Below are 9407 nucleotides of genomic sequence, written 5' to 3'. Positions count from 1 at the left end.
CCACCTCAGCCTTCCAAGTAGCTGGAACTATAGGCGTGCACTACCACGCCCGGCTAATTTTTTGATTTATTGTAGAGATGAGGTCTCGCCAAGTTGCCCAGGTGGGTCTCAAACCTGCAGGCTCAGGCAATCCACTCACCTCGACCTCCCAAAGCGCGGGATTACAGGCTGAGCCACCGAGCCCAACCCTTGCCGTTTCTTATAAAAGCAGACTGCTCTGGTTAGATTCCAGGTGTGCATAAACATATTGATGATTTCAGTCTCTTGGGGGAACTTCAGGAGTATTTGCTTAAGACAGATCTTTGTATTTTCTTTTATTGCCGTCTGTAAAAGTGAGAACCCAGTGCAGCTTTCACAAGCAATTATGTTTCTCTGTCTCGATAATATTCAAAAAACTGCTTCAAAGAAGTAGTTGCAGGGATTTGGACTGCATAGTCATTTCTAGACTCTGAAATGCCTAGGAAATTTGCATATACAGCAACTAGGTCCAGGCTAAGAAAATTCTCATGTCGGGTCCTGGGTCAGCACCTTATTTTTGTTTGCTCTGCTTTACTTTCATTTCACATTTTTTTCTTTGGAAGGGCCCCGCTGAGTCAGCATATGGGTCTCCTAGCCACAGGGCAGCCACTTTGCTGCTTGTTTTGTGACGACCATAGAAGAAGAGCCATCTCTTGATGGTCTATATCCAGGCCTCAGTCTTAAGATGACTTGGATAGTGTTGGTTTGCTTTTGGGTGTTGTATCTATTAGAACTGAGTTCAAACTGGGCACGGTGGTTCACCTTTGTAATCCCAGCACTTTGGGAAGCAGAGGTGAAAGAATTGCCTGAGCTCAGGGGTTCGAGACCAGCCTGGGCCACATGGTGAGAACTCATCTCTACAATAAATAAATAAATAATCAGCCAGGCATGGTGGCACATGCTTGTGGTTCCAAGCTACTTGGAAGGCTAAGGTGAAAGGATCATCTGAGCCCAGCAGTTCGAGGCTGCAGTGGCCATGAACGTGCACCACTGCATTCCAACCTGGGCGACAGTGAGACTCTGACTCAAAAAAAAAAAAAAAAAATTTTGAGTTCAAGTAACAGTGAAAATGAAAAGCCTTTAAAAAAAATGCAGGTTGATTTTTCTCTCAAAACACGTAGCATGTGGAACTAGACCTGGTGTGGGAACCCCATGATACCAGCAGCACGCAAGCCCTCTGTCCTCCTCTGACCTTAGCATGTGGCATCTAATCTCAGGATTGCCACAGGATCACAAAATGGCCTTTGGAACTCCAGTCTTTAGAGCCATGTTCTAGGCAGGAAGATGGGTGACAGGGAGAAAATCCCACAGGCACCTATGCAGTGGCATGCCCCATGTCAGTGCTACCCCTGATGGTGGGGCAAGGGATACCCTGGAGGAAGGATCTAGAGCAGGACTGACCGAGTGGGGTAAGGATGTGTCACATGTGCGTGTCTCTCTCAGGTATCTGTGGCTCTTGTGCAATGAACATCAACGGAGGCAACACCCTGGCCTGCACCCGAAGGATTGACACCAACCTCAACAAAGTCTCAAAAATCTACCCTCTGCCACATATGTATGTGATAAAGGATCTTGTGCCTGTGAGTTTCTGCATGTTTTTCTTTTTGCAGGGGGACAGTGCACATGCATGTTGTGCTGTTAGTTCTTTGGGTCAGTATATTCTTGAGTATTTAAAACTCCTCTGCTAGTCAGATGCCGGAACAGTTTGGTAGGGCTGTCTCCCTACATGATGGCGAGAAGAAGACCATAGTGTCACTGAGAAGGTTAGGAAAATTCCCAGATCTGAGACAGGGTGGCCTTAGTTTAATTAAAATAAATGCCCAGAAAATCCTCCAGCAGCTCATTTGGTGAGACTTGTTTGGGAATAGCAGGGCATAGAACTCTCAAGTTGGAATGCGACCAGAAATGAAGAATTTGGCCATAACTACAAAGAATTCATGTGGAAAATACCCGTTGGGAAAGCAAAAGTTGTTTATGAGTTCTACTCTAATTTCTACCTCCCTGTATGTGACCACCTTTGCTGACTTGGTGTTTTCAAGGGTAGGCAGGGAAGAAAGGACTGTGGAATTGGAAAGTTTCCTGGGTGAGGGAGAGAGGTCCTGGCCGTGCTTGACATTGTGACCATTTCTCCTTTGTGATCTACATATATTCATGCCAAAGGAGAAGAGGCTAGCTGTCTGGCTGCGTGGAAAAACAGGCAGTGTTCAGAAATGGGGTAAACACTAGGAAGCTGAGGTCAGAGATGGACTCTGACCCTTCTCTTTTCCTCTTCGCTACAGGATTTGAGCAACTTCTATGCCCAGTACAAGTCCATCGAGCCTTACCTGAAGAAGAAGGATGAGTCCCAGCAAGGCAAGCAGCAGTATCTGCAGTCCATAGAAGACCGTGAGAAACTGGTCATTAGTCCCTGTTATTATCTTGGTTTGAAGAAAGAGCTTGCCGGGAGTGTGGGAGGGACAACAGCGTGAGATGCTGCAGACCATCTGGTGTGTTCTGGAAAGGAACTCTAAGGCATCTGGACACCCATTTCTCAGGGTTGAGGGGGTGGTGTGAGCCCATGAAGGACTCCGTGGGGACAGGAGCTGGTGTGCCCGTGCCCTATCTCACAGGACAGGTGGCTGCCGTGTTGCCAGGTGCTCATCCTTTTCAAAAGAAACCAGGTGTAAATGGCCTGGGCTTTACTAGCTGCCTGTTGATCAGAGCTATTCCCTCGCTGGGAGTAAAATACAGCCCATCTGCTGCCCAACTGCGGTCTTTTTTTTTTTGGAGTCAGAGTCTCCTCTGTTGCCCAGGCAGGAGTGCAATGGCATGCTCCCAGCCACAGCAGCCTCGACCTGCTGGGCTCAGGTGAACCTTCCACCTCAGCCTTTCAAGTGGCTGGAACTACAGGCATATATCACCACATCCAGCTAATTTTTTGATTTATTGAAGAGGTGGTGTCTCACCAAGTTGCCCAAGTAGTCCTCTCACCTCAGCTTCCCAAAGTGCTGGGATTATAGGCATGAGCCACCGCGCCCAGCCCCAGCTGCGGCCTTTTGCCACCATCCAGCTTTCCAGAGGGGAGCGAGGTGTTAGTGGCAGCACCGGGCCTAGAGTCTTGCTGTCCTTCCTGACTCCACACTCAGAGTGGCCTGTGACTCGCTGCTGGCCGTCTCACTCTCTTGGAGTTGCTGTTCCTGCACGCGGCCAGAGAGGCTGACGTGGCAGCAGCATCATCAGCTTTCAGTCCCCTTCTTTTTCTGTACTACTCTGCCTCCTCCAAGAAGTCTTCTCCAATTTGCACATCCCCTTCCTGCTCTTGTGGAGGGGATGGGGTGAGAAGGGAGCCACAGGAGGTGGGGCCCCAGCTGCATGTCAGCACAGGCCAGGGACACCATCGCCACTCGGTACGCTCCTCCAGTCCAGCACGTATCCTGAGAGCCGGAGACAAGCCTGTCCGGGTGGTGGACCAAGCACACCTCAAGGGCAGGGCTATGTCTTCATCTTTTCTGCATCCCCAACCCTGGCACATGTTACATTATCATTAAAATTAGTTGTGAATTTTATATATATATATATATATGTATGAAATAAAAAGGCCAGGTGCAATGGTGTGTGCCTGTAGTCCCGACTCTTTGAGAGGCTGAGGCAGAAGGATCACTTGAGCCCAGGAATTTGAGGCCAGCCTGGACTTATCAACAGTTGACCCTGTCTCTAAAAAAATAAAAAGGAGCCGGGTTTGGTGGCTCAGCCTGTAATCCTGCGCCTTTGGGAGGCTGAGGTGAGTGGATTGCCTGAGCCCGCGGGTTCGAGACCCACCTGGGCAGCAAGACTTCATCTCTACAATAAATCAAAAAATCAGCTGGGCGTGGTAGCGCATGCCTATAATTCCGGCTACTTGGAAGGCTGAGGCAGAAGGATCACCGGAGCCCAGCAGGTCAAGGCTGCTGTGGCCAGGAGCGGCTACTGCACTCCAGTCTGGGCGACAGAGGGAGACTCCAACTCAAAAAAAATAAAAAGGAAAGAAAATATGAAAACTATTTGTGTGAACGAATGAATGAATTCTGCCTCAGACCTTGGTGAATTTCAGCCTCCTCTCCCCTTCCCATAAAGCATTAAGAACAGGGTATCGGCCGGGTTCGGTGGTTCAGCCTGTAATCCCACGCCTTGGGAGGCCGAGGTGAGTGGATTGCCTGAGCCCACAGGTTCGAGACCCGCCTGGGCAACTTGGCAAGACCTCATCTCTACAATAAATCAAAAAAATTAGCCGGACGTGGTAGCGTACTCCTGTAGTTCCAGCTGCTTGGAAGGCTGAGGCGGAAGGATCGCCGGAGCCCAGCAGGTCAAGGCTGCGGTGGCTGGGAGCAGTCACTGCACTCCAGTCTGGGCAACAGAGTGAGACTCCAACTAAAAAAAGAAAAAAGAACAGAGCGTCCCAGTGAGTCTGCGGCGCAGTGTGTCATCATCGCCATGATGAGAGGTCATGCAGCAATGCTGCAAGTCAGAGCACGCATCTGTCTCCAGAGGTCCTTGTTCTCAGGACACTGCTCTGCTCCTCCATTTCTAACTCCCAGAGTCCATGTCAGATGCGGCCCATCTTGGCCCAGCTAGTCTTAACCCTTGGTGAGGCAAGTGCGGCATGACTTGTTACCATCTCTGTGGTGTGTATTGCTAGGGAATGAAGGGCTCCCTGCAGATACAAGCTGAGTATCCTTTATCCAAAATGCTTGGCACTACAATTGTTCTGGTTTTCACGTTTTTTTGGAGTTTGGAATATTTGCATTACATTTACCGATTGAGCATCCAAAAATCCAAAATCCATGCTCCAGTGGGTATTTGCTTTGAGTGTCATATCAGTGCTCAAAAACTTTGATAATTTTTCCTACTCTGATTTTGCATAATTTTATGTTTAAGATTTTCAGATTTGTGGTGCTCTACCTGTAATAGAAATTTACTCATTTAGGCCAGGCACAGTGGCTCACACCTGTAATCCCAGCACTTTGGGAGATTGAGTTGGGAGAATTTCCTGAGCCCAGGAGTTCAAGAACAGCCTGAGCAACATGGCAAGACCATGTCTCCTCAGTAAATCAAAGAATTAGCCAGGCATGGTGGCGCGCGCCTGTAATTCCGGCTACACGGAAGGCTGAGACGGAAGGATCACCAGAGCCAGCAGGTCGAGGCTGCGGTGGCCGGGAGTGGCCACTGCACTCCAGTCTGGGTGACAGAGTGAGACTCCAACTCAAAAATAATAATAATAATAATAATAACAATCTATAATTCTACCACCAAAAGATTGCCGGCTCTGCTGCCTGTGGGGTCTGTGCCGGCAATCTTTTGGTGGTAGAATTTGGGACCTGACTGACCCCTCGGGCCTCAGTTCCTTACCTGTGGACCTGTGGGTAGGAACGGCTAATCTTCACCCCACAGGGTTACTGTGATGACCGGATAAGGCAAAGCGTTCAAAACACAAGGCACTCAGTCATGGCTGGCAAGGATTTGGGCTGATGCTGGGGTTCCCAGTGAAAACCTGAGGTTTCCTCTGCTGAGCCAAGGCAGGCGCGGGTAGAGAGTACCCTGCTGCTCCAGCCCAGCACCCTTACGTGTCTCCCCTCTCTGCTGCATTCCAGTTAGTTGGAATTCATGTAAGCTGTTTTCATTTTGATTGATTTTTTAGATGAATGAGGGATTATTGTTTGTTAAGGGATAAGTGCATTGTACTTGGATTTAAGAACCCTGGACTCTATGCCAGCAACTGTTCATATTTCACTTATAGGATCTTTTGTTTGTGTTGGGTCTCACTCTGTCACCCAGGCTGGAATGCAGTGGGGCAGTCACATCTCACCGCAGCCTCAAACTCCTGGGCTCAAATGAGCTTCCCACCTCAACCTTGCAAGTAGCTAGGACTACAGGTGTGCACCACCATGTGTGCCTAATTTTGTTTTTGTTTTTGTTTTTTATAGAAACGAGGTCACACTATGTTGCCTAGGCTGGTCTTGAATTCCTGGGCTCAAGCAATCCTCCTGCCTTGGCCTCCCAAAGTACTGGAATTATAGGAGCCACTATGCCCAGCCCTTAAAAAGTCTTTTTTATGAATCTGCCAAATGTCTGCAAACCACTCCTTGGATTTTTCCAAGAAAAGGCACATACACACGAGCACTTCGTTCCTGCGCTGACACTAAACGTGACATTTCCTCGGCAGAAGACATGAGCATGCCTCTTCCCTCACGTGCTCCCCACCTCACTTCTCCCCACACAGGACGGGCTCTACGAGTGCATCCTCTGCGCCTGCTGTAGCACCAGCTGCCCCAGCTACTGGTGGAACGGGGACAAGTACCTGGGACCTGCGGTTCTGATGCAGGTGAGGTGCTCCTCGTGGCTCTAAGAGAAACTGAACTCGAGCATCGCAAGAGGACAGTGATGGCTGTGAGCCAACCGCACTGAGGGGCAGGGGCTTTCCCTCATGGGCATCTGGTATCAACAGTGTAACTGGTTGCACTATGTTTGCTCGCTTTCAGGACATCTGGGCTTCATCTGCAAACTGCCTTTGTTTCAGGGTGGTGAGGGTGCCCCTTTTGGTAAACCATGCCTTGCAGATGTTTAAAATGTATTTCCTGTGCAGCTGGCTGTGACGTGCCCACTTACCTGCGTCTGTCAGAGGCTCCCTGTGTGCCTCCCTCGGGGGTTTGTCATGTGCAAGCAGGAGAGAAAGAAACAACTTTGGGGGGCAGTGACCAGCTGCAGGTTGGGAGTTGGTTCCAGACTAATGAAAACCTGGGCTGACGGGTTGCTTAGAAAGTCATGCTGGTGTGCATGCCAAGAAGGTCACTCTCTTTGTTCCCCAAAATCATGTGCTTTTTAGATTTGTGGTCCATGCTTTTCACAGACTCTGAGCAACTCAAAAGACAACTTCTCATTTTCCCACAAAAAGAGAAGTTCCGTGGTTGGCGACCACATTGGTTCCCAGCCACGGAAAGACTGAATAATGAGGTCCACTTGTGCTGGTCACTTGGACCAGATGGGCCGAGTTGTAGGAAAGTGTTGGTCCTCAGGGTCACACTGCTCGAGCAGGCCTGTGACCATTTGGTTTGTAAGTTTCAGCTTGCTGATTCCCAGGCTGCTGAGGCGGATATATGAATTAAAAGAATCAATGAATGGGACAAATAGATCTCACACAGATGTGTGAAATCGTCAGTTTACTCAGACAGAGTCCAGCATGGGTAGGGGTTGTGAAAATAGAGTTGTTTGATCCAGTGCCTGCCTTCGTGAACTCACGCTGGAGAGGAAGCCATGGAGCAGAATGAACTAGCTATGAGACTATCCCAGTAGTGTACCGTTGAGCACCAGGGGATGAGGTGTAGCGTGGATCAAAGGCCAAGCAGAGTTATGAGAGCAGGGAGCCTTCCCAGGAAAGATAGGCAGGCATTCGAGAGTGTAGAGATGGGTCATCTGAGCCTCTGCACTCCCAGAGCTGGACATTGGGCCTGGGTGTAGCTCTGGCCTGTCAAGCTGACCGCTGAGCTAAGCAGTCCCTGGTCTCCCAGGCCTATCGCTGGATGATCGACTCCAGGGATGACTTCACCGAGGAGCGACTGGCCAAGCTGCAGGACCCGTTCTCTCTGTACCGCTGCCACACCATCATGAACTGCACAAGGACCTGTCCCAAGGTACCTGACTGGTGGCCTCCTCTGTGGTTCGTGAGAAGGTGCATGGCAGGGGGCAGCCCTGGCCACTTGAGATGGGAGGAGGGACAGCATGTGCCTGTCGTCCCAGTGTGAGGCTTGGCACTCGTCTGGCTCTGTCACGAGGAGCAGGCTTCATTCTCGGGGCACAAGTCTAGGACCCACAGGAGTCCATAGGCGGCACCTGCTCAGCCTGATTTGGTAGGAGCCAGGCACTGGAGGCCATCAGAGCCTGGGCAGCCAGGGGACCAGCTTTCCTCTCCATGTCAGTCCTGGGACGTCAGCTGCCAGTCTGCTCTGGTGCCAGCCCATTCTCTCTCTCCGCTCTGTGGAGCTTCTCTCTCTCGGCCCTTGCCCTCCTGGCTTTCTGTCCCTCTTTCTGCTCACACTCGCTGCTGCCTGGTGCTCACCCTGGCCTGGACTCTGCCCAGCACGCCTCCAGCCTCAGCTCCCTGCCTGTCTGCTCTGGCCCTAGTTGGCCCAGGTTCCTGAGGGGGCACCACATTGGCCACACTTGGCTTCCCAAGCCACGCAGGGGACCCTGTGGCCAGCTGTGGCCTGGCTGCCCTTTGGTCGGGTGCCGTCTCAGTTGTTTGGTGTTGCTGCCACCGAGTGTCACAGACTGAGTAACTTACAAAGAAATGAAGTTGCTGGACACGGTGGCTCACACCTCTAATCCCAGCACTTTGGGAAGCGGAGGTGAGAGGATTGCCTGAGTCCCGGGGTTCGAGACCAGCCTGGACAACTTGGTGAGACCTTATCCCTACAGTAAGTCAAAAAATTCACCGAGTGTAGTGGCGCACATGCCTGTGGTTCCAGCTACTTGGAAGGCTGAGGTGGAAGGATCGCCGGAGCCCAGCAGGTGGAGGCTGCAGTGGCTGTGAGCGTGTGCCACTGCACTCCAGCCTTGGCGACAGAGTGAGACTCCGACTCAAAAAAAAGAAACGGACTTTATTTGGCTCATGGTTCTGACGCTGGGAAGTCTAGATGTGGCGCCAGTGTCTGGGGAGGGCCTCGTGCTGTGTCGTCCCATGGCAGAAGGACGAGAGCAAGGGCCCAGCCTCATCCTTCCGTAAGGAGCTCGTCTCCATGATCATGACGGGGCTTTCCTGACTCCATGCCCCTCCTTTCCCACCTGTCAGTGCTGTCGTGTTAGGGACTGTTTTCAGCGCATGAACTTCAGAGACACGTTTAGACATGGCCTGTGCTAGCACTGGTTTAGGCAGGTTGGCCCGCGGGCTGGGCAGAGCCAGAACCCTGCGGTTCAGGCTGCCCTTTGAGCACAGACTGTGGGCGGAGCCGTGAAACTTACAAGCTGCGGTGAGTCAGCGACAGGAAGATGGAAAACTCTGGGAAAACCAGCTAGCAGCAAAAAAAAAAAGCCACAGCATGTTGGAAAACGAACTCCAAGCTGGGTCATTCACTTATTCTTTACCTGGAAGTGTGCCGTGTTTCAAACAGGCTGCCCTCTGCTGCTGGGTTCACTCAAAGAGGGGTTCTTGCCTGACACCAGCATCAGGGTGGGCATGGGGGTCCTGGGGGAGCACATGGACTCTCGCTTGCCGTTGCCTGTGCTTCCGCCTGGTCTCAGCCCCAGTGTACTCTGACTGCCTCAGAAGTGCTTCGAAGCCGGCCTCAGTGGCTCAGACTGTGATCCCGCGCTTTGGGAGGCTGAGGCGAGTGGATTGCCTGAGCCCGCGGGTTCGAGACCCGCCTGGGCAACTTGGGGAG

The 9407-nt window shown here is 51.4% G+C and overlaps 1 protein-coding gene across 2 annotated transcripts in view; it reads left to right on the top strand.

Moving 5' to 3' along the window:
• Positions 1 to 9407, top strand: part of SDHB (succinate dehydrogenase complex iron sulfur subunit B) — a 38141-nt gene that overhangs the window by 24578 nt on the left and 4156 nt on the right. Inside the window, exons 4-7 of one of the 2 annotated variants that reach the window (XM_008055107.1) lie at positions 1462 to 1598; positions 2298 to 2414; positions 6254 to 6355; positions 7539 to 7661. In XM_008055107.1, coding sequence (XP_008053298.1) covers positions 1462 to 1598; positions 2298 to 2414; positions 6254 to 6355; positions 7539 to 7661 — 479 coding nt within the window. The remainder of the gene's footprint in view (positions 1 to 1461; positions 1599 to 2297; positions 2415 to 6253; positions 6356 to 7538; positions 7662 to 9407) is intronic. The other variant, XM_008055109.1, reaches the window with a different exon arrangement.

Source organism: Carlito syrichta, unplaced genomic scaffold (assembly GCF_000164805.1).
Source record: "Carlito syrichta isolate Samal-C Ts95f unplaced genomic scaffold, Tarsius_syrichta-2.0.1 Scaffold301679, whole genome shotgun sequence".
NCBI classification, from domain to species: domain Eukaryota; kingdom Metazoa; phylum Chordata; class Mammalia; order Primates; family Tarsiidae; genus Carlito; species Carlito syrichta.
This window is presented reverse-complemented; position numbering and strand designations above follow the sequence as displayed.